General features: G+C 41.2%; 1 protein-coding gene across 1 annotated transcript in view; it reads right to left on the minus strand.

Moving 5' to 3' along the window:
* Window positions 1–25,921, minus strand: part of SNTB1 (syntrophin beta 1) — a 276,718-nt gene that overhangs the window by 32,855 nt on the left and 217,942 nt on the right. Inside the window, exon 4 of the mRNA XM_015454815.4 lies at window positions 4,153–4,292. Within this exon, the coding sequence (XP_015310301.3) occupies window positions 4,153–4,292 (140 nt within the window). The remainder of the gene's footprint in view (window positions 1–4,152; window positions 4,293–25,921) is intronic.

The raw sequence follows: 25,921 nt of genomic DNA on the forward strand, positions 1-25,921 counted from the left end.
ACTTTGTTCCAGATAATGCTAGGTTCACAAGTTTGAATTTTTTTCACCTCTTTATCCCTTGCCCCAATTATAACTCCTGGCACATAGTAGATGATTTATAAATGTTGACTGATGAATGAATGAAAGAATGAATAAAAAAGCAGCCCCCATTGTTCATAATGCCAAGAAACTCTGAGAACAAGGCTATGTACTAGGGTGAATTTTATTTTCATGTTGCCTGAGAGGCACAGAAACTACCTTATTTCAACTTTTGTTTCTGAAAATCATTTCAAGAGGCTTGGGTCCAACTTTCCTTCTTAGTAACTGGAATCCAGTGACTGTGGTCTAATCTTTCTTTGGTTTCTGTTGTGGGAATGTCTCAGAATCTGAAGATAAAATGTTGTTCCATTGGATGAAGACTCTGGATGCAAAGTACAGAAAGCAATAGCGATTGGGCCGAATTCTCATGGGCCCCAAGACACAGCCTGAGTCTTGTGTGCAGTTAAGGATGTTTACATTCTGATTATTGGGTTTTTTTTTGTTTTTGTTTTTTTTTGAGACGGAGTCCCACTCTGTCACCCAGGCTGGAGTGCAATGGCGCGATCTCGGCTCACTGCAACTTCTGCCTTCCAGGTTCTAGTGATTCTCCTGCCTCAGCCTCCTGAGCAGCTGGGAACCACAAATGGGTGCCACCACACCCGGCTAATTTTTGTATTTTTGGTAGAGATGGGGTTTTACCATGTTATCCAGGCTGGTCTCGAACTCATGATTTCAGATGATCTGCCCTCCTTGGCCTCCCAAAGTGCTGGGATTACAGGTGTGAGCCAGCGTACCCGGCCATGATTACTGCAGTTTTATTACAAAGCTGTATTGTACTTTAATAGCCATTCTGCCAAACATTCTGAAGTTCGAAAGCTTCAAATATTAAATTACTTTTAAATTTTATTTTTCAAAAGTGATCTAGGCTTGGTTCCTCACCCCGAAAACCTCCTCTATTCCCCTCTGGGGCCAACAATTTCCATCTTTTAGCTCCCTACCCACCGGTCCCACCCCCGCTGCTGGTCTTCATTATCAATCACGACTGGAAGTAACAAGGATTTTTCTGGAATTTCAGCTCTATTCACTGCTGGCATTTTAACCTTGTGTTACTTCTTGCTCTGCTACTGGGTCTCATTGTCCTCCTTGGAGCCAGCTGACCGTTGACCATAACCCGTCTGGCAGCTCAGTACTTCCAGGATGGAGAGCGCAGCTTATTTCTGTCTACATCTTGCTCAGGTCAGATGCTCCAAAACCTCCGTCCACTATGCTTTGTCTCTTGGACCAAACTCCTTCCAGTGTTTGTCTCACATTGTTCAATAATTCATTCAACAGACATCGAGGGCACGATATTGCCAGGCACTATGCCAGGAAGGCCACAAATATGACTGTGTCATGCCTAGTTTGCAGGTAAAGAAGCAGAGGTATAGAAGGAATGCAAACAGCTCACTGTCATAAAGTACAAACAAAAAGAGCTGGCAACAGAAGTCAGGTTTGGGAAATGTCAGCTACTTGAAAGCAAGACTCGAGTTTGATTCATTTCTGCTTTTGGGATATAAGCTTTCAAAGAAGGGGACAAGGATGCAACACATTAAAACTGTATTTCAGGCTAGGTGCAGTGGTTGAGAAGAACGTCCATAGTCCCAGCACTGTGGGAGGCCGAGGCAGGCAGATCACCTGAGGTCAAGAGTTCAAGACCAGCTTGGCCAACATGGTGAAACCCTGTCTCTGCTAAAAAAAAAAAAAAAAAAAAAAAAAAAAGTCAGGCGTGGTGGTGGGCGCCTATAATCCCAGCTACTCAGGAGGCTGAGGCAGGAGAATCACTTGAACCTGGGAGGCAGAGGTTGCAGTGGGCCGAGATAGTGCCATTGCACTATAGCCTGGCGACAAAAGCAAGACTGTGTCTCAAAAAAAAAAAAAAAAACCCATAAAAACAAGAGCAAAACTCCGTCTCAAAAATAAATAATTAAAAATCAAACTGTATTTCAAGTCTTGGTTGCTGTGAATAATGTTGCAATGAACATGGGAGCATAACTACCTCTTTAAGACCTTAATTTCAGTTCCCTTGGGTATACACCCAGAAGTGGGATTGCTAGCTCACATTAGAGTTCTGTTTTTAATTTTTAGAGAAGTCTCCATACTGTTTTCCAGAGTGGTTGCACCATTTTACATTCCTATCAACGGTATACAAGGATTTCCTTTTCTCCATTTTACATTCCTACCAACAGTATACAAGGGTTTGCATTTATCAAATGATAAACAACACTCGTTATCATTTGTCTTTTTGACAATAGCCATCCTAACACACATCGTAACCACATCCTCACTGTGGTTTTGAATTGCATTTCTCGGATCATTAGTGACATTAAATACCTTTTCAAATGCCTGTTGGACATCTGTATGTCTTCTTTGGAGAAATGTCTATTCAGGTCCGTTTTGATTTTTTTTTTTTTTTTTTTTTTTTTTGCTATTGAAATGTAAGTCTTTACATATTTTGGATGTTAACCTTTAATTATATATGAGGTCTCCCATTTTGTAAGTTGCCTTTCCATTTTGTTGACTGTTTCCTTTGCTATGCAGAAGCTTTCTACTTTGATGTAGTTCCATTTATTTATTTTTGCTTTTGTTGCCTGTACTGCAGGTGTCATATACAATAAATCATTGCCAAGGCCAATGTCAATAATATTTTCCCTATGCTTTCTTCTGGAAGTTTTACAGTTTCAGATCTTATCTTTAAGTCTGTAATCCATTTTGAGTTTATTTTTGTGTATGGTGTAAAATAGGGTTCATGGTTTGCATATGAATATCCAGTTTTCACAGCACCATTTATTGAAGAGAATATCCTTTCTCCATTGTGTATTCTTGGCACCCTTGTCAACAATCAGATGACCACAAATGGATGAATTTATTTTTGGGCTCTCCAATCTGTTCTACTGGTCTATATGTTTTTATGCCAGTATCATAAGGTTTTGATTATTATAGGTTTGTAATACATTTTGAAATCAGGAAGTGTGATGCCTCCAAATGTCCATTTATAGATGAATGGATAAAGAAAGTGTGGTATTTACATATAATCCAATATTATTCAGCCTTAAAAAGAAAGAAATCCTCCCATATTTGACAACATGAATGAACCTGAAGAACATTATGTTAAGTGAAATATGCCAGACATGTAAGGACAAACACTACAGGATCCCATTTATATGAGGAATCTAAAATGACGAAGCTCTTAAAGCAGAGAGTAGAATGGTGGTTTCCAGCAGGGAGGGGGAAATGGGGATGTGTTGGCCAAAGGACATGAAATTTTTGTCATGCAAGTTGAATAAGCTCTAGAGATCTACTGTACAGCATAGCACCTATAGCTAACAACATGGTATTATATACCTAAAAGGTTGCTAAGAGGGCAGATCTTATGTTACATGTTATCACAAAAAATAAAATATAGAGGGAAGGAAGAAATTTTTGGAGGTGATGGATATGTTTACGGTGTCAACTATGATGATAGTTTCATAGATGTATATCTCCAAATTTATCAAATTGTATACATTAAATATGTACACACCTTTGCATGTCAATACCTCAATGAAATGCTTTTTAAAGACATATTTCACGTGAATAATACATGTGCATTGAAGGACCTGTAAAACAGAACCTGGCAGCCACCCTTCCACAGGAAGCATCATGTAACTGAGAAATAACTTGTTACGAGATTTCCTGCCGAACAAGCCTTAAAAAGCACAGTGGAGTACTCCCATATAACATTCTTTTGTGCCACCCAGTGAAGACCCTTGCTTGGTGATTCTACTTGGACTTCAAGACTACAAACACATATGCCTAGTTCATTTCAAAGGGAATGAGATGGAGACCCAGGAAGCTGGCTAGATGAGGAACATCTCACAGATGTCACTGTTCCTTGATAATGGATGAGTCTTTTGTTCTTTGCCTCTGTGTTGTTGCTTCATGTTTGGCCATAAATGATCATTAATCTATGTGGCTAAAAATGTGTGGCTATATTCTTAAAGAGCTCTCAGCCCCTGCTGCAATAGTGAGCAGTAATATAACGTGTTGAGCTAACTGTAATTCATTAAAATAGTATCAACCTACAAACACATCATACCAAACCAAGGCCATGGCTACCTGGTGGCAAGAAGAGGGTGTGTGTGAACTGGGCTGAACCAGGCTTCCTTCCTCCTTGGCATGCTGTCATAGATTAAAAGGTCTTTCTCAGTCAGCACAACCAGGGCTGGTTTCCACTGTTTCTCACTCTCCCCTGGCACCTGAAAAAGAAAGCAGAGAACTGTCAAATGACAGCCTGAGAAAAGGATGGTTATGAGAAGTTGGCATTCCCCTAATCAGAGGACTCAGCAATACGTTGAGTGTCTTTTGGTTTGGTTGCAAAATCAAAATGGAAAGAACCTTGTCTTTATTCCATCCTTCCTGATCTTTGAAAATATCTGTTGTCTCAAGGGCCCTGAAATGTACAGTCAGGACAGCCAAGAAGCAGTCCAGCTGCCACACATCTGTCACTGTTTCTCACCTGCCAGTCAGCACTGAATCTTGATTTCATAGTGGGAGGCAAATGCCTGGGGGAATAAGTACTTCCAGCTGATTCTCTGGTACAGTAGCATTTTTTAAAAATTATGAAATGGTAAGGTCTAAAAAGTTTTTGAATAAATATCTAAAGGCTCTGGAAAATGTACTATGGTGGCAAATGTCTACCCAGACAGAGTGAGACATCACAGCCTCTTTCCCTAGTCTTTTGCTCTTAGATTGGTTCTGTGATTCAGGCATCATCTTGAAACTTACCTGATTCTATTGAATGTCCAGTTCCATTCACCACCCATAATTTATTAACTCAAGGGTTGAGATGACCTGACAGGAATGTGAAAGGATTCTGAAAGTTATCAGTAGGATGATTGGACCAGATGATCTTTGAAAACCCTTCTAATCTGCAGAATCTGTGTAGCTCAGCTCTTATCTCATTAGCCATCCCCCTGGCCTGGTGTTTGCCCTTCCCAAACTTCCTATATGTTCTTCTATCTATATAGGACATTTGATGGGCCCTAGGATACATCTTTAAGCTCAGTTTAAAAACTCAGTGAATGCTCAATTCTTGCTACTCAAAATATGGACCATGTTGCAGTAGCATCAGCATCATCTGGGAGCTTGCTAGAGTCTCAGGCCCATCCAGATCTGTTGAATCCAAATCTGCATTTAAACAAAATCTTCAGGTAATCCCTATGCTGATTAAAGAAACACTGCTCCAGATGAGGTTAAGATTGCTTTTGACACTGACAACTAATCCAAGATTTAATGTTGTCATAGCAAGTCACAACTCAAAAATCTATTCAGAATCAAAGTAAATTAGACAGTAAGCTAAATATGTGATAAAGCTAATTTCTTCCCTTTCTAGTCTTATTACTTTAAGTGACACAATGGAATCTGTATAGAGATACAAGCATGTCTGTAGCTCTTGCTTTAAGCTAACACCCTAGTATGAGGAATGAGCGATAAGAGAAGATTTACAGAATGATATAAGGCTTGAGTTCTGTAGGTCCTACACGTAGGCTTCCTAAGTGAGTCTGTCATTTATTGCCTGTGTGACTCTGGACAAGATATTCTCTGTGCTTCTATTTCCTTACTGATAAGGATAATATCATACACAATAGTGATTTTGAGTGCTGACTCGGGAGCCAGCAGGCCTGAACACAAATTTGTGTTACCCAATTTACTAGCTGTGGGGGTCTTGGGCAATTCAACTAATTTCTTTGTGTCTCAGTTTCTGGATCTGTAAAATGAGAAATAATAGTACGTATAGCAGAGGGTGGTTGTGAAGATTAAATGAGCTAAAATTTGTAGAAATGCTTAATGCAGTGCAGAATAAGCATCATGTAAGTACCTGTTAAGTAGCACTTACCTCATCATGCTATAGTGGGGATTAAATGAGACAGTATGTGTAATGTGCTTGGCGTGGTAGCTGGCAGATGGTAACACCCTCAGTAAAACACAAGATGGGGAAATCGTGTCAGACACCAATTTTTTGAACATGTCAAAAATGGTGTCCTTTGGAAATGGCATCACTATGACAAGGCAATGACTTTCCTTGGGAAAAATTATAAGACGAGCCAAGAATAAGCTTGGTGCTGACAATTTCAATACCTTTTCTTCCCATCCTTTCCAAAGTTCTCCCAGGAAGAACTCATTGCTTGATGATCACCTTTATATTTTAATGCCTCCCTTCCAGCGATTCCAAACAACAACTGTGCTTCTGAAGAAGTGCCCTCCCCCACTCCACTGCTATAAAGCTATTTATACTAGGACATGAATGACTGTTGACATATTCCTCAATTTGTGCATTTTATGCATATTTTAAAAGCTAGTTTTAGCTTATTGCTTTTGTAAAAGGACTTTTTTCCAACAGAACAGCAGCATCTTCAACAGATCAAAATAAATTATTAGAAAAGGCAATGTACCAGACCCTGCAAGGTGAATAAAGTATGGTCTCAAGGCATAAAGCGTTTTGGGCGGGGCTGGGGGGGAGTTCAGAATAAATTTTTTCCAGCTTCCACATTAAACTTAGTAAATTACTTTTCCAGCTCATTAAATAGGACTGGAGAAGCTACAAATGATCCTCCCAAAGTGACTATCTTACTTACCTAGTCAGATGCAATCCATTAACTTTGACCGGAATCGGTCATTTAAATGTGAACGCAACTAAGCATCATTCTTCAAAAACAATATTAAGTTTGCAAAATAAGACTCAACAATAAATACCAACAGTATAATGCAGACTTCTCTACTGGTGTAATAACCAACTCACCTACGTGTCAAGTGGTATATGCAGGTTTAAATAATCCCAAAGCCCTAAAACATTTTACAGTTCATTGAAAACTGCTGTGTGCTTATGGTAAACTCTGCTGTGAGAGTGTGTCTGGAATTCGTGGGTTCTTGGTCTCACTGACTTCAAGAATGAAGCCACAGACCCTCGCGGTGAGTGTTACAGTTCTTAAAAAATAGTGTGTCCAGTTTATTCTTTCTGGTGGGTTCATGGTCTTGCTGGCTTCAAGAGCTAAGCTACAGACCTTAGCGATGAATGTTACAGCTCTTAAAGACTGCGTATCTGGAGTCCTTCCTTCTTCCTGGTGAGTTCCTGGTCACCCTGGCTTCAGCCGTGGAGCTGCAGACTTTCGCCATGAGTGTTACAACTTTTAAAGACAGCATAGACCTAAAGAATAACCACCAACAAGATTTATGGTAGAGTGAAAGACTAACACTTCTCCCCTGTCAAAGAGGATTAGAAGGAGTTACCACTACTGGCTTCGGCAGCCTGCTTTTATTCCCTTATTTGACCCCTCCCACATCCTGCTGATTGGTCCATTTTAGAGAGAGCTGATTGGTCTATTTTACAGAGAGCTGATTGGTCCATTTTGCAGAGAGCTGATTGATGCATTTACAATCCCTGAGCTAGACACAGAGTGCTGATTGGTGCATTTACAATCTTCTAGCTAGACATAAAAGTTCTCCAAGTCCCCACTAGGTTAGCTAGATAGAGAGTACTGATTGGTGTATTTACAAACCCTAAGCTAGACACAGAGTGCTGATTGGTGCATTTACAATCCTTTAGCTAGACACAGAGTGCTAGACATAAAAGTCCTCCAAGACCCCACTAGGTTAGCTAGATACAGAGTACTGATTGGTGTATTTACAAACCCTGAGCTAGACACAGAGTACTGATTGGTGTATTCACAATCCCCTACCTAGGCGTAAAAGTTCTCCAAAACCCCACTAGACTCAGGAGCCCAGCTGACTTCACCTAGTGGATCCTAAACAGGGGCTGCCCGCGGAGCTGCCTGCCAGTCCCAGCGCCATACACCCTTACTCCTCAGCCCCTGGACGGTTGATGGGACCGAGCGCCCCCCGAGCAGGCTCGGGCTGTGCGGGAGCCCACCTCAGGGGGGTTCAGGCATGGGGGGCTGCAGGTCCCGAGCCCGGCCCCGCGGGGAGGCAGCTGAGGCCCGGTGAGAACTCGAGCAGTGCCAGCCCGAGTGCGGGCCCGCCAAGCCCGTGACTGCGCTGGCCTGTGAGCGCTGCGGGCGCAGTCCCGGTTCCCGCCCGCGCCTCTCCCTCCACACCTCTCCGCAAGCAGAGGGAGCCGGCTCCGGCTTTGGCCAGCCCAGAACTGGGCTCCCACAGTGCAGGGGTGGGCTGAAGGGCTCCTCAAGCGCCGCCAGAGTGGACCCTGAGGCCGGGGAGGTGAGTGAGGGCTGCTACCATGTTTTCACCTCTCAAGAATACTTGTAGTGGGCACATTCCACTATTCCTGTATGCAGAGCTGTCATTTTAATGCTAATGTAAATGCTTAGAGGTAGAAGGCTGTCTATGAGGACAAACGACTTTCCAACGGGGGAAAAAAATTATGTTGAAGAACAGGAATCTTTTTGTTTTGTTTTGAGATGGAGTCTCGCTCTGGAGTGCAGTGGCGCGGTCTCCGTTCATTGCAAGCTCCACCTCCTGGGGTTCACACCATTCTCCCACCTCAGCCACTGGAGTAACTGGGACTACAGGCGCCCGCCGCCACGCCCGCCTAATTTTTTTTTTTTTTTTTTTTTTTAGTAGAGACGGGGTTTCACCGTGTTAGCCAGGATGGTCTCGATCTCCTGACCTCATGATCCGCCCGCCTCGGGAAGAACAGAGTTTTAAAAGTCATACCTTGTGCTACATACGCTTCATTATTTCAAACCTTTGAAGGCGAATTTTTGTCAGGCTCAAATATTGGTGCTATTGTTCTAGTGACAAGGTGCATTACAAATCCAGCTTTCCTGGTACCCAAAGTATTCTGATGTGAATACGACAGTTTTGGAGATTTGTTTGCATTTTGTTAACACTTGACTCCTGAAACAGATGTGATTTCCATCTTTGCCTGGCTTCCTGCCTTGAGTGCTGCAGTCGTCAGTTTCTCAAGAACTGATCAGATTTCTAACTAAGAAGGTGAAGAAAAGGCGACAGGGGAATAAAACATTCAATTCTGAAATTATTCTGAAGCACAACTTTGGTGAACTGAATCCTGTCCCTGTAATGACTTCCACAGAGCATGAGAGGAAAGGTTTACAAAATGGCAAGAATTTGAAAGGTGGTGGTAAGAAGCAATTGGTAACAATTATGGAAGTGTCCTTAATTTTAGACAGGTCTCTCAAATTATCTGGGTCAGTGGCTTCCAAACTCTTTAAATTCAATGATCTCTCTGTTCAGATTAAGTCACAAGTCCTAGAACAGTATGTAAAAGAATTGGCCGGGCGAGGTAGCTCAGGCCTATAATCCCAGCACTTTGGGAGGCCAAGGCAGGCAGATCGCCTGAGGTCAAGATTTCGAGACCAGCCTGGCCAGCATGGTGAAACACAGTCTCTACTAAAAATACAAAAATTAGCTAGGTGTGTTGGCGGGCACCTGTAATCCCAGCTACTCAGGAAGCTGAGCCAGGAGAATCGCTTGAACCTGGGAGGCGGAGGTTGCAGTGAGCCAAGATTGTGCCCTTGCACTTCAGCCTGGGCAACAGGGCGAGACGCTGTCTCAAAAAAAGAAAAAAAAAAAAAAAGAATTGAAAGAGAGTTTGCATGGGGTTGCCTCCCAGTGGGGGATCTTGGCACCTGTGGGACTTTATGTCTTCATCCTAGCACCACCCATGCCTCTAAGTCGGGTTGCGACCAATCTTTGGAATATAGTTTGAAAACTGATCTTGTCTCTTCTAAAATACCTAGAATCTGGCAGGGCGCAGTGGCTCATGCCTATACTTCCAGCGCTTTGGGAGACTGAGGTGGGTGGATCACTTGAGGCCAGGATAAGAGCAGCCTGGCCAACATGGCGGAAACCCTGCCTCTACTAAAAATACAAAAATTAGCCGGGCATGGTGGTGCATGTCCTGTAGTCCCAGCTACTCAGAAGGCTGAGGTGCAACAATTGCTTGAGCCCAGGTGATGGAGTTGCAGTGAGCCAAGATGGCGCCACTGCACTCCAGCCTGTGCGGCAGAGTGAGACTGTGTGTCAAAAAAGAAAAGAGAAAAACAAAACAAACAAACAAAAATTCTAGAATCTTCACATTATTTCCAAAGACACAGTTTTATCAGAACTTTCAGTGCCTTTTTGATACTGTTGTCTCTTAGGCAGAATTGTAAGGATTAAATGAATTCATGCACATATAGGATTTACAAAGCTGTCTTACAGACAGTAGACAGGCAATCCTTAAAAACATAGCTATTTTTTAGTATTAAGGTTAGTAGAGTGCACATCAGATTAAAGATCTGAGTGAGCTTGGGCAAGAATTACTCGCCTTTGCTGGGTCAAAATTTCCTCCTCCAACAAATGATGGAGTGGGACTAAATTATTGCTACCACCTCCTCAACTTCAAAATCCAATCATCTTTTAAGTTTAAAATTATCTGCTACTAGGCTGGAACTGCTTCAGCAACTGGGATTCTTGCTTTACAGCTCTTTGTTCAGTGCACTCTTTTCTTAAGGCAAAAAGCAATACGCGGGTCTCTTTTTCTCGCTTCCTACCAACTCACTCTTCCTAACACATTTACATTCCATTTTCTACTTGAGCATGCGTGGCAGGAAGAGCTCACAGTCTTTAGACCCAAACAGCGTGTCTGCAAAATCTGGCTTTGCCACTTCCCAGCTGAGGGACGTGAACAGCTTACTTACATGCTCTAAGCACTTGTTCACCGGCTTACTTACGCGCTCTAAGCACTTGTTCACGGATGTGTCACATGCTGAGGATGGCCTCCCATGCACGTGTTTTTGAGGATCAAATGAGACAACATATATAAAACTTCCTACATGATGGGTACTCAAAATGTTAAACCGCCCCAGTTGCTCACCTCAAGCCCACTGTTTCCCCCAGCTCCAATGAGCAGGAAGGAAGGCTTAGATGTAAGGGACAGAGAACACAAAGTGAAAACCTTCACGAAGGAAGAAGGGCCATTATGGCTTTTGTATTGAAGCTTGTGTTTATCTGGACAACTTTTTAATTGAAGTTTGTTTCGCCTCAGGTTGCTGGGTGTTTAGAACAAAGGACGAGCTATCAGTGTAATAATAATAATTAGCATTGATCGACTTCCAAATGCTTTACAAACATTAGATAATTAATCCCTGCACCAACTTTCAGGGAGGCTGATAAAGAAGCATTTAAGTGTGGCCACAGACACATAGGGACAGGGCTAAGCAAGGCCACTCAAATCTCCAGCTGTCTTCCAGCTTGCCCTGAACAATCCCCAGGACCCAGGAATCAGGAGTCAGACAAGACATCTAGAGCTGGTTGGCATGGTGGCTCACGCCCTAACCCCAGCTACTTGAGAGGCTGAGGCCCGAGACCCACTTTAATCCAGGAGGTGAAGGTTGCAATGAGCTGAGATTGCACGACAGCACTCCAGCCTGGGCAACAGAGTGAGACCCTGTCTCAGGAAAAAAAAAAAAAAAAAAAAAATCTAGGACATCTAGAGCTGAATGCAAAGGAGAATGAAAAGGAAGAGAAGGCAAAGGAGAATGAGAGAAAAGGCTAGAAAAAGAAGAAAAGTGCTCTATGGGAGCCTCAGCTTTATAGGACTAACTTCTCTCTTCTCATAAGCTGTCTGGTACCTGGATCACCTGCTGAATTTAAGATTGGTGTCAAGAGGGGAGCAGAGGCCCGGCACGGTGGCTCACGCCTGTAATCCCAGCATTTTGGGAGGCTGAGGCGGGCGGATCACCTGTGGCCAGGAGTTTGAGACCAGCCTGGCCAACATGGTGAAAACTCATCTCTACTAAAAATACAAAAATTAGCAGGGCATGGTGGCACACGCCTGTAGTCCCAGCTGCTTGGAAGGCTGAGAGGCATGAGAATCGCTTGAACCTGGGAGGCGGAGGTTGCAGTGAGCCGAGATCGCACCATTGCACTCCAGCCTTGGCAACAGAGTGAGACTCTGTCTCAAAAAAAAGGAGAGGAACAGATTGAGTGATGCATTATGTGGATGGATATTAAGATAATGATGAAAAATAAAGTAAGGTGAAAAGTACAGCATGAAAAATATGGTCTGATCATGGGACACTAAAGAGGGTGTCATTTTAATTTTTATTTTATTTTTACTTATTTATTTTTAGACGATGTCTTGCTTTGTCTTCCAGGCTGGACAGTGGTGCCACCTTGGCTCACTGCAACTTTTGCCAGCCTGGCCAACGTGGTGAAACCCCATCTCCAGTAAAAATATAAAATTATCCAGGCATGGTGGCATATGCCTATAATCCCAGCTACTTGGGAGGTTGAGGCAAGAGAACTGCTTGAATCCGGGAGGTGGAAGTTGCAGTGAGCCAAGACCATGCGATTGCACTCCAGCCTGGGCAACAAGAATGAAACTCCATCGCAAAAAACAAAAACGAAAAACAAACAAAATTAAAAAAAACAATAGCAGAACACCCATTCATGTCAAGTACACATAGAATTAACAAGATAGACCACACTCTGGGCATTAAATCTAGTTACAATAAGTTTAAATGTATTCAAGTTAAACAATGTATGTTCTTAGACCAAAATGGAATTAAATTAGAAATCAATAATAGAGAGCTATGGGAAATAAAAACACAACATATCAAAATCCTTAAGATGTTGCTTTTTAAGCAGGACTAAGAAGAAATGGGCAATTAACACCAATATTAGAAGAGAAGAAAGTATTCAAGTCAGTGGTCTCAGTTTTCACCTTAACAAACTAGAAATAGAAAAAAAAATTAAACCAAAATAAGCAGAAAATAGGAAATAATAAAGACCAGTGCAGAAATCAATGCAAAAAGAAACATAAAAGCATCAGAAGTTCAACAAAACCAAAATCTGGTTTTTTGAGATCAGTGATCAATAAACCTCTAGCCAGCCAGACTGACCATGAAAATGAGAGAGAAGACACAAATTATGAATATCAGAAATGAGTTCATGTCCTTTGCAGGGACATGAATGAAGCTGGAAACCATCATTCTCAGCAAACTAACACAAGAACAGAAAACCAAACACCGCATGTTCTCACTCATAAGTGGGAGTTAAACAATGAGAACAAATGGACACAGGGAGGGGAACATCACACATTGGGGCCTGTCGAGGGATGGGGGACAAGGGGAGGGAGAGCACTAGGACAAATACCTAATGCATGTGGGCTTAAAACCTAGATGATGGGTTGACAGTGCTGCAAACCACCATGGCACATGTACACCTATGTAACAAACCTGCATGTTCTGCACATGTATCCCAGAAATTAAAGTAAAATTTAAAAAAATGAAAGAGGGGGCATCACTACATAGTCTGCAGATATTAAATATAAGGCCGGGTGTGGTGCTCTCATCTATAATCTCAGCAATTTGGTAGGCTGAAGTGGGAGAATTGCTTGACGCCAGGTGTTTCAGAACAGCCTGGGAAACATAGCCAGATCCTCTTTATAAATAATAATATTAATTAATATAGCATTAAATGTATGATAACAGAATATATGAAGAATTGACAAATTCCTTGAAAGACACAAACTACTAAAGCATATTCAAGAAGAAATACTGGAACAGCTGGGGATGGTGGCTCACGCCTGCAATCCTAGCACTTTGCGGGGAGGCCAAGGCAGGTGGATCACCTGAGGTCAGGAGGTGAAGATCAGCCTGACCAACATGGCGAAACCCCATCTCTAACTAAAAATACAAAAATTAGCCGGGCATGGTGGTGGGTGCCTATAATCCCAGCTGCTTCTACTCTCGGGAGGCTGAGGCGGGAGAACTGCTTGAACCCAGGAGGCAGAGGTTGCAGTGAGTTGTGATTGTACCACTGCCCTCCAGATTGGGTAACAGAGTGAGACTTCATTTCAAAAACAAACAAAGAAACAAAAAACACTCAGCAAACAAGAATACAATGAAACTTCAACCTGATAAACAGCACTGATGAAAAACCCTACAGCTGATATCATACTAAGACTGAATGCTGGATGTCTGCTCTCCTCACTTCTAATCAACATTGCACTGGAAGTTCTAGACAGTGCAATCACAAAAGAAAAAGAAATAAAAGGCACCCAGATTGGAAAGGAAGAAGCAAAACTGTCTTTATTCACAGACAATGTGAACGTCTATGTAGAAAATCTGACAGAATTTAGCAAAAAGATACTAGAACTAATAACTGAGATTAGCAAGGTTGTAGGACAAAAGACCAATGTATAAAAAACAATTATGGCTGGGTGCATGGGTGGCTCATGCCTGTAATTGCAGCACTTTGGGAGGCCAAGGCAGGAGGATCACCTGAGGTCAGGAGTTTGAGACCAGCCTGGACAACATGGTGAAATCCCGTCTCTACTAAAAATACAAAAATTAGCCTGGCATGATGGCACACTCCTGTAATCATAGCTACTTGGGAGGCTGAGGCAGGAGAATTGCTTGAACCTGGGAGGCGGAGGTTGCAGTGAGCCGAGATGATGCCGCTGCACTCCAGTCTGGGCAACAGAGTGAGACTTGGTCTCAAAAAAAAAAAAAAAAAAGAAAAAAAAAAAAAGAAGCAATTGTATCTGCATATACTAGCAATAAACAAACGGAAATAACAAATTACATCATTTACACTAGCATGAACGTATGGAATTCTTAGGGATAGGCATGATGAATCACGTGCAAGACCTCCATACTGAAGACCATAAAACATTGCTGAGAGAAATTAAAGAAAACTTAAACAAATGGAAACATACACTGCATTTATGGGTTGAAAGATCAATATGATTAAGATTTTAGTTGTCTAAATGATCTAAAGATTCAACTGAATTCCAGTAAAACTTCCAGCAGGCTTAAAAAAATATATTTTTTAGGTAGAGATTGACAAGCTGACTAAAATTTACATGGAAATACCAAGAAGCTAGAATAGCTAAGACAACTTTGAAAAGGAAAAAGGAAATTGAAGGAATAACACCGTCTGACCTGAAGTGTTACTAAATTGCTGCAGTAATCCAGAGTGTGGTATTAGCATAAAGACAGGCAAAAAGATCAACTGAACAGAGTAGAGAAAGCAGAACAGAATAGATTCGCATATAACAGGGAACAAAATTTGAACAAAGGGATAAGAAAAATTCAGTGGCGAAGGGGCAGTTTTTAAACAAATCATGCTTGAAATATTGAATATCCATATGCAAAATAATTTAACTTCAATTTGTGTCTTGCATCATATACAAAGATTAACTCAAGATGAATCTATACTAAACTGTAGAACATAAAATGTTAAGATTTATTGAAGGAAACAAGAAAAAAACTTGGTGAACTTGGGTTGGGCAAAGGTTTCTGACATCAATGACAAAAATAAGAAAGATAATCCGTAAGTGAAAAAATTGGTAAGTTGAACGTCAATAAAATTATAAACGTCTGCTCTTTTAAAGCTATTAAGAGAATAAAGAGACAAACCACAGACTGGGAGAAAAGCATATATCTGATAAAGGATGTGTGAGACTAGTCTTAGGCTGTAGCAAATCTAGTGTACTTTGTGCTAATAATTTGTCTTTCTGTGTTCTGTCTAGTGTACTTTGTGCTAATAATTTGTCTTTCTGTGTTCTGTAATGGAGAGAGGGGTATTACGGGATAGAACGTGGGTTTAGGACCTCTATAAGCCTGCTTTTAAGCCAGCTTGGCAGGCTGGTCAGTTACAAACTGTGCTACGGGTCCCTGAAACCAATACAGTTTGAAATTTCTCTGTTTTGTGTCCTTCAGAGTTTACCTTTGTGATCATTTGGAGATACTTTCTTTTGGTTTCCACCATCCAGAGGACAGGAATTTTGGGGTTCATGTCATAGTTAGTCCTAAAAATTTTTCTTGAGCAGTTAGAAGCCTTGCAAGCTTGAAATTGGCTTCTCTAGGCTTCTTCTGGGAAAAGCAGTAGAAACTGCTCAATGCTGTATAGCTCAGTAGCTAAGGTTTATCTTTTGATAGTGGTGGTCTGGGTTCAGTTGTTGGCTTCTGGAATGATTCCTTTCTGGTTTGTTATTTGTGTAACTTTGACATTTATTGAGGTGGTTTCCCCCAGCCCCACCCCCCACAGTTAGCTTCTGATTTCCTCTCTTGAATTTTCCTTTCTCTGAACTACCTTGTGGAGATTCTAAATCTTGTACCAAAAAAAAAAAAAAAAAAAGAAAGAAGGAAAGAATGTCTTTGAAGCACCTAGGAGATTACCTTTGGTAAAGTTCAGAAGCCACTTGGCATGGCTAAAGTCAGGTAATAAGAAATTTAAAGTGATTTCTGTTTTAAAGAGCACTATGGTTAAAAGTCAGCTTAATTAAAAGTGGATAAACAAGCTATAGATACATTTAAAAGGCCTTTATGTTTTTCTCTTCTTGAAACTTGTTTTTCTGGAAAAAAGTTTTTTTCTTCTCAGTCGACTGAATTATTTTGCTCCATTTGTTTGTCTTGCCACTCTTAGTACACACGAGAGGCCCTGAGATAATTTCCGGTAGCCTAGGACTCTTTGGGAGAAAGGGGAGGTGCCACAGATCCCGTTTTGGGGGAAAAAACCCTCTGTTTTCCTCATGAAACCCCAGGAGTTAAAAGCTGATAAATCCCTTTCAAAATCAAAGACTGTTCTGTTTTGCGTTGTGTTATCTGATGGTTCTGAGTTTAGAGGTATCAGAAGTTACTTCGCATTATAAAAACTAGGTAGGAAATACACTTTAAGGGGTGCCTAATAGTAGTGATGGAGGGATTCTTGACTCTTTGCACACCTGGATCAGAGACACATGCTCTTGGTCACCTGGAAGATAAGGAAACATCTCCACCCCCCACTGGGAAATGAGACTCCTGTGAGGGATGGGCTGATTACAAAATGGGCTGATTGGCTTTGGGTTGCCTTTCAATGAAATGCAGGGTAGAACCACTGCACTGTCTTCTCCCATGGTATTTCCTTCCTTTTGGGGAATCCACAAACCAGTATAAAATGACACCCTTCATTTTGAGGATCCATATTTGCCTTCAGCTGCTTATTGCTACTTATTTGGCCCTAGAAATGCATGCTATTCCAGCTCTGTTCTTCCAAGGGCTTCACCCTGAAGCCAGTCATGCAATTAAGAAACTGGCAAATGAAAAATTTTACAAGTGCTGAATCTCCTGTCTATGTATTTATATGTGTTGTATGTTTATACATAAAAGAACTCTGATTAATTGGCTTAGAAAAATAAGCGCTTAAATAAATTGTCAGAAAAGTAGAAACTTTAATGCCTTTTGTTCACATGACTTTCGTAATCTTTTGGAAATAAAGAGTTCTAAAGAACAAAATGTCTTAAAATGTAGATATTTGGTTTAAATTTAGGTCAGATATCAAATTTGCTAAATGCTTTAAGGTCAAACTGTTTCTTTGGCTTTTGAAATTTATTCAATTTACCTATTTTGGAGCATTAGATTATAGATAAGGCCTGGGAACATATGGAAAGCCATGCCCACTAGCTATGCTAAAAGGAGTCAGACCTTATCTGGATTTCTGTCTGATGTCCTAGGCTCCACCACTAGTACATAATTAAAATTGCTTACCTCTCAGGTTTTTCACTAAAAATAAAAGTTGCTAAGAGTTAACATTGTAACATGTAATTGAGATCACTGGAAAAACAGTTTTACATACAAAGTGTGTAGGGAATGTGTTTTTGGTAAAAGATTATAAGAAGGCATGGGAATATAGCTTTTGTTAAAGGGAATATAATTCTGTCTAGTTCAGAGGGTTTTAAAGATTGTCTTAACCTAAAAAAGTAATGAAACAAAACAGAAGGTTTAAGTAAAGTGAAAAGGGTTTGTAAAGGGTCAATCTTATAAAAATTCTGTGGGTATAAACAAGTTGGCTAAAATTTAAAAGAAATTATTTAGCTTTTTTCCTTAAGTAAAAACATTAAAATCACACTGATGTGGAGCCAGAATCTGGGCCCATGTGTCCAAATAGCAGAGTTTTCTTAAAAAATTAATCTTTTATGTTTGATGAATAATTGTAAGGGGTCCTAAAAAGTTTATGAAAATCTTACCTTATGGTCAAACTAATTAAAACTGGATAACGATATAAAATTTTATTTGAAAAACTAGCTTTAACATTAAAAATGCACTGATGCAAACATGAAATTTGATTTTCTCTTTTCTCATGAAGACTATTTTTATGTAATGTTAATAGATAATGAAAGGGTTTTGTTTTTTCCTTTGGGTAAATGGCAAGGGAAAAAAAGGAAAAGACAGATTCAGCTGGCCTCATGCTATCTTCATTGGGTCTTGTTTGGAAAGCTAAGTCTCTTCTATCAGAGTAAAGGTTTTTCTTTTTTAAAAAACTTTTTGGAGTTATTTTGGCCAAATGAATGACTTATGATGACCTGGGATTGTATTTTGTGATATCCAGTGTTTTAAACCTTTGATATTTGACAAATTTTCCAAAATCAAATTATAAATTATGTCTCTTTCTATATCTAAAATATTAGGTCCTCTAAAGTCCAACGAGGACATTTGGCTTATTTGCTACAAAAATCAAACAGGAAGCATTGTCAAATATGATATGGTGTTTGGCTTTCTTTGGTCTACATTTGTGTAAATGTGTTATTGGTATATGTTCCAAAATTATGTAAAACTCCTATAATTCTAATATGACTTAGTATATGTTACCAGTAATAATTATAATTATTATGTTAACAGACTGTGTGCCACAGAGGTAACAAATTTCCTTGCCAATTGTGTCTTTAACTGTGGCAGCCCTAGAATGTTTTTGTCATCCACAGACAATTGTTGTCTTGTTTTGGTCCTCTTTAAAAGATGGCTTTATAATCAGCTATAAAATTTAACAGGTGCTCTTAAATGCAGGATTCTGATTAATAACACTGGAGATTGTGACATTAGAATAAAAGAAAAACTTTTAAATAAAAAAGTAAATGGTGGTTAGTTTACTTTGGACTATATTTGCATAAATATGTTATTAGTATATGTTCCAAATTATGGGAAACTTCTATAACATTGATATAATTTAGTGTATATTATTAATAATTCTAATTGTTATGTAAAATTGTTGTATGCCACAGAAGTAACTAAAATTCCTAGTCAATTATAGCTTTAATAGTGGCTATAGACTTTTGTCATCCACAGACATTTTGTTTTGCTTTGGTCCTTTTCAAAAGGCAGTTTATAATCAGATATAGGACTCTAAGTGCAAGTCTCAGATAACTTTAAAAATTGTGCTATTGGAATAGAGGAAAAACCCAATCTTCTAGGACTCTCATGAAAAGCTAATGTGTTAAACATTGCTAAGGCTTTTGTTTTCAGAGTCAAGGGAACTTATTTGTTTAGAGCCATTTGGAACTTTTAACAACTGAGTAAAATATACTCCTGTGAACAAAATTTGAAGCATATTTATTTCTCCCTACCTGATTTCTTCAAAATTTGGAAACTATTTGTGAATATTCTCAATTTATGGCAGTGTAGTTAATTGCATAAGCGCAATAAAAATCTGTTTTCTTTTGTAACAGGACACAATTGGAGAAATTGGTTATTTTACCAAGGCTTTCACTGAAATGGCATGATTCCTTTAAAGAATCAAAGTTAGCTTACAGAGCCAATTAAAGCCCATGGGAGAGTCTGGCCTCGTACCTTGTCCATGCAGAGTCCCTGTACAAGGTTCCTGACTGGTGGTAAGTAAAGAATATTACTTTCTAACAGGCCCAGGAACCCCAAGTTATCTTGGGACCTCAAGAGGAGAGGAATTTGCCCAATCATAGATATTTAAGGGTATAAACCCATGGTTGGGCTCAGCTTTTAAAAAGTCTTACCTGAGATCCTTCATGGAACAGAGTTCTATCAAAGCCAATTTAAAAAGCCTAAGTGAAAAATAATTATTTTTGCTGCAATTTAAGCAAATAATCAGGCCAAGTATAGTAAGACTGAAGTTTATTTTGTAAACAAATCAGTTCTATCTGAATTTGCTTTTAATAAAAATGGGGACTGGAGGCTGGGCACGGTGCCTCATGCCTGTAATCCCAGCATTTTGGGAGGCCAAGGTGGGCAAATCACGAGGTCAGGAGTTCGAGACCAGCCTGACCAACATGGTGAAATCCCGTCTCTACTAAAAATATAAAAATTAGCCAGGCAGGCCGGGCGCGGTGGCTCAAGCCTGTAATCCCAGCACTTTGGGAGGCCGAGACGGGCGGATCACGAGGTCAGGAGATCGAGACCATCCTGGCTAACATGGTGAAACCACGTCTCCACTAAAAAATACAAACAACTAGCCGGGCGAGGTGGCGGGCGCCTATAGTCCCAGCTACTCGGGAGGCTGAGGCAGGAGAATGGCGTGCACTCGAGAGGCGGAGCTTGCAGTGAGCTGAGATCTGGCCACTGCACTCCAGCCTGGGCGACAGAGCAAGACTCCGTCTCAAAAAAAAAAAAAAAAAAAAAAAAATGAGTGTGAACATTTTTGCCATGCAAGCCTTGGAAGCCCAGCCAGGCCTGCATGCATTGCTCAGACAGTTGCAAAGTGGTTCCACTCTTCTCACCTTGGGGTTCACTCCAATCCCCACTACATCCCCTGTCAGCAGGAAAAAGCCGGAGCACTCAATAACCTTTTCCCATCTTCATAGCCTACAGCTTAAGATTAAGGTGTTATAAAACCCAAAGGGAGGGATTGAAACCACCTTTGCAAAATTATGACTGAGACAGTAAAAGAGATCTAACTTAACTGACTCTATCTTGCTTCTAACCTCCAAATTACTCTTGTTCATTCCGGGGTGTAGGCTGAACTAGCTCAGGGAGAAACTTGGTTTATAGTTTATAGTTTAAACAAAGATGGTAACAGCCCTTTCCCAAAGCAGACCTCCTTCTTGCCTGGGGACTAGATTGCCTCTCTAGATCTAACATGAGCCACAAGATTAGAAATTATGGTTTAGGAGTCATGCAGCTGGAGGTTACAAGATTCTGACCCTCCTTAAACTGCTCCTAAAATCAGTGCTTGAGATATTCTGTAGACCCTGTACTTGATGGATCAGCTGGGCCCACCCAGATCAATAAACTGGTTCATCTGCTCTTGTGGCTCCCACCCTGGAACTGACTGAGCACAAGAAGACAGCTCTGACTCCCTGTGATTTCATCTCTGACCAGTCAGCACTTCTGACTCACTGGCTTCCCCCCGCCCACCAAGTTATCCTTAAAAGCTCTGCTCCCTGAATGCTGGGGAGAGTGATTTGAGTAATAATAGAACTCTGGTCTCTGGCACAGCTGGCTCTGCGTGAATTACTCTTTCTCTATTGTAATTCCCCTGTCTTGATGAATCGGCTCTGTCTAGGCAGCTGGCAAGGTGAACCCCTTGGGTGGTTACATCCAGAATACATACAGTACTCTCAAAACTCAGTAATAAGAAAGAAACTCAACAAAAATGAATATAAACAGACAGTTCAGCAATGAAGATACACACAAACCTCAAATAAGCACGTTAAAAGATGTGCAAACATAGTCATTAGGGAAATGCAATTTAAACTACATGAGATATCACTACACCCTTATTAAAATGAATGGAATTAAAATGACTGACCATACCAAGTGTTAATGAGGATGTAAAGAAACTGAAATTCTCATACATTGTTGAGACTGAATAATGGGATAACCATTTTGAAAAATGCTGTGGCAGTTTCTTTTAAACATGCATTTACCATTTGATCTAGTGATTTCACTCCTAGATATTATTAACCCAAGAGAAATGAAATATGTGGCCATATGTAAACTTGTATAGAAATATTCTTAGTAGTTTTTAGTATCCATAGTTCAAAAAGCCCAAATGTCCGTCAATAGGTGAATGCATAAGCTAATTGTGTATCTATGCAATGGAACAATAATATTTAGCCAGAAAAAGGGAATAAACTATTGGTACATGCAACACCATGGATGAATCTCAAAATAATTTTGCAGAGTGAGAGAAGCCACACAAAAGAAAAATATGCATACTGAATAAAATTATAGAAAATGCAAACTGATCTATAGTGATAGAATGCAAAACAGTGTTTTCCTGGGAAAGAAAATATATATAGTGTTGTTTGGGAAAAGCAGCTTCTAAAACAGTGAAACATCTTGGTAACTTTTTTTTTTTCATAAAACTACACACGGAAATAATTATCTCCAAAGGATAGAATTTTGGGTAATTTTTGTTTTATTATTTTATTGAAAATAAACCACAAATAGGAATTACTTATGGATTTTTTTTTCTTTTTTTATTTTTTTGACAGAGTCTCACTCCTTGCATAGGCTGGAGTGCAGTGGCATGATCTCAGCTCACTGCGACCTCCGCCTCCCAGGTTCAAGCGATTCTCCTGCCTCAGCCTCCCAAGTAGCTGGGATTACAGGTGTGCCACCACTCCCAGCTAATTTTTGTATTTTTTTTAGTAGAGATGGGGTTTCACCATGTTGGCCAGGCTGTTCTCAAACTCCTGACCTCAGGGGATCCACCCGCCTTGGCCTCCCAAAGTACTGAGATTACAGGCGTGAGCCACCTCACCTGACCTACTTATGTAATTTTCTAAATGCTGTAATAAAAATATGTCAAAGAAACATATGTCTTCTATTGAGATAAGGAAGGAGGTAAAGAGACAAAAGAGGCCTGGTGTTGCACTATTTAAACCAGAAAGGTCACAAGACTATCAAAATTCCTGGGCATCCTGTCCTCAGAACTTCCTACTAAGGCATAAAGACAGGAAATTAATAATAAGAAAGTGGCCCAAACCCACTATATTTTCGGTCAGTTTTCCAGTTTTCTTTTTTCCCTTTGCATACTTGCAGAAACGGAGTAGATGTTTTACAAGTTATCTTATTTACTGAGCATGCAGAAGGTCAGATGCTAATGTACTCTACCAGAGGCCCTAAATGACTCTATTAAAAGTAATGCCTTGGTGTCTGGGACTTCATAATGAAGCCAACCTTAGGGCAGATCACACATATCTAAGGAGATAAGTGTGCAGCCCAGGTTTTAAATCTCCTCTCTACCTACAGCATTGCAGGAAGAGGAGGTAGAAGGCAGAGGAAGGTCTGTGTAGGCTTCATCATAGCACAGGGCCATGTCAACCACATGAACTTGGCCTTTCAATTGCTTCGCCTCATTTGCTCACTGCATTTCAAAATGGATACACTCCAAAATGCATTCCAGTTAAGTGGTTCCAATGTCTCTTCTTGCTTTAAAATGGTTGTTGGTAGGCCAGGCGCGGTGGCTCACACTTGTAATCTCAGCACTTTGGGAGGCCGAGAAGGGCAGATCACCTGAGGTCAGGAGTTCGAGACCAGCCTGGCCAACATGGTGAAACCCTGTCTCTACTAAAAATACAAAAATTAGCCTGGCGTGGTGGCGCACGCTTGTAATCTCAGCTACTTGGGTGGCTAAGGCGTGAGAATTGCCTGAACCTGGGAGGCGGAGGTTGCAGTGGGCCAAGATTGGATCATTGCACTCTAGCCTGGGTGACAAGAGTGAGATGCTGTCTAAAAAAAAAAAAAAAAGAAAATCTCCTATTGGAGTTTGACCAGGCGCAGTGGCTCACACTTATAATCCCAGTACTTTGGGAGGCTGAGGTGGGCCTCCTGACCACAAACTGGTCAGGAATTAGAGACCAGCCTGGCCAACATAGTGAAACCCCCGTCTCTAGTAAAAATACAAAAATTAGCCGGGCATGGGGGTGCACACCTGTAGTCCCAGCTGCTTGGGAGGCTGAGGCAGGAGAATCGCTTGAACTCTTTCTCTAAAGATAAACTATTTAAAAGGTTTAAATCACTATGAAAAACAGGTGTTACTGTTCCCACTTTACAGAAGATGAGATTAAGGTTCAAAACTATTAAGTGGCAGCTGGGTGCAGTGGCTCATGCCTGTAATCCCAGTACTTTGGGAGGCCAAGGTGGGCAGATCATGAGGTCAGGAGTTCGAGACCAGCTTGACCAACATGGTGAAACCCTGTCTCTACTAAAAATTCAAAAATTAGCTGGGCCTGTAATCCCAGCTATTCAGGAAGCTGAGGCAAGAGAATTGCTTGAATCTGGGAGGCGGAGGTTGCAGCAAGCTGAGGCCAGGCCACTGCACTCCAGCCTGGGTGACAGAGTGAGAGTCGGTCTCAAAAAAAAAAGGTTGTTAGATTCTACTTGGGTTACTCTGCATCCCTGTTTTACTGCACGTTCAAGATAAACACAATTAAGTTGGACTAATAAATTGCAAGAAACAGACTCATTTGCCTGAGGCTGTGACTCAATAAGTTTTAGCTGAGTGGCCACCCTACACCCTCCCTCGCCTCTGGAAAAGCCGATTGGAGCCCTGCTGAAGGATTACTTCAGGGAGAAAGAGTGTCCGCCATTTCTTTCTTTCTACTTAACTCCCCTCCGAGGAAAGAAGCGTTATTAATCTGATTGTTCAGATCTAAGAACTGTCATCGGCCTCTTTTAATAGGAGGCATTGTCACATTTGTCAGCAGTCGGTGTCTGTGATCACTACCCTATCACTCAAGTCCCTGTGTCTGCACAGTGAGAACACACACACCTGGCTGACCCTGGGGCAGACTGGCCAGTTTGGTCCACCCCATTAACTCACTTTGTAGACCTCAGCATTCCAGAGTGCACAGGAGGCAAGACACATGGCTTAGGCCATGCTCTGTATAACCTGACATTTATCTAGAGTTTGGCATTAGCGCTTACTGGGCACTTGCTCAGCTATTAATGTGTTTTCTTGTTATTGTTGTTGTTGATTCCCATTAGTTCATCATTCCTTCTGGTTCTCAGTTGGGAGCCAAAGAAGGGAGAAAGGGTGAGTCATTACATTACCAGCTCCTACTACAATCTCCCACCCGCCCCACGCACCACTCTGGGAGAAATCCTGGCCATGAACTTAGACCACAAACTGGATTTGCTGTGTACCCCCTTGCCATTTCCACGGTGAATGATTTTGTGTGCGTTCTCTGTGGCTACGTTGTTTTTACTCCCTGACAGCTTATTGTGTCCCTTCCCTCGCTCCAGAGAAACCCTGACTCCATGATTGTGAAACTGTTTTCACCTCCCAGATCCAGATTTCTGGATCTAGACTTGCTTTCCTCATCATCCCTTCTCTTATAAAGGGATGACTTTATGAGAAGTCTTTGACTCCTAGAAGGCTTTCTCAACAACAATCCCATTTAGAGTCAAAATATTTATTTGCCACACATCCTCAGTGTCTTGGCTCAACTGGGAACACCTGGGTCTCCCAGGGGACACAGCCATTGCCTCAGGACAGCTTCAAAGTACCAGCTGTTGAAAATGAAGGCTTCGGCCGGGCGCGGTGGCTCAAGCCTGTAATCCTAGCACTTTGGGAGGCTGAGACGGGCGGATCACGAGGTCAGGAGATCGAGACCATCCTGGCTAAAACGGTGAAACCCCTTCTCTACTAAAAAATACAAAAAACTAGCCGGGTGAGGCGGCGGGCGCCTGTAGTCCCAGCTACTCGGGAGGCTGAGGCAGGAGAATGGCCTGAACCCGGGAGGCGGAGCTTGCAGTGAGCTGAGATCCGGCCACTGCACTCCAGCCTGGGCAACAGAGCAAGACTCCATCTCAAAAAAAAAAAAAAAAAACAAAAGAAAAGAAAATGAAGGCTTCTTTTTTGTATGAAAATAAATTCCTTCTAGTGCGTTGTAATGGATTGTTCTTTACCTGTAAACATTCCCTTTTCATCTGTTTACCTGTTTGCTTAGCTCATCTTTCTCTGAGCAAAGTCTAAAAGCAACTTTCAAGTCCATGCCCTGCCTGAATTATACAATATTATGTTTCAATTGAATTATGGCCAATTCAATTAGGTCAGAATTGTTTGAGATTTGCTTTACCTTTGGATCTCTTAAAAGTGTAGTAAGTTAGGGCCAGGCATGGTGGCTCATGCCTGTAATCCCAGCACTTTGGGAGGCCGAGGTGAG

This window comes from Macaca fascicularis, chromosome 8 (genome assembly GCF_037993035.2).
Source record: "Macaca fascicularis isolate 582-1 chromosome 8, T2T-MFA8v1.1".
In the NCBI taxonomy this organism is placed as follows: domain Eukaryota; kingdom Metazoa; phylum Chordata; class Mammalia; order Primates; family Cercopithecidae; genus Macaca; species Macaca fascicularis.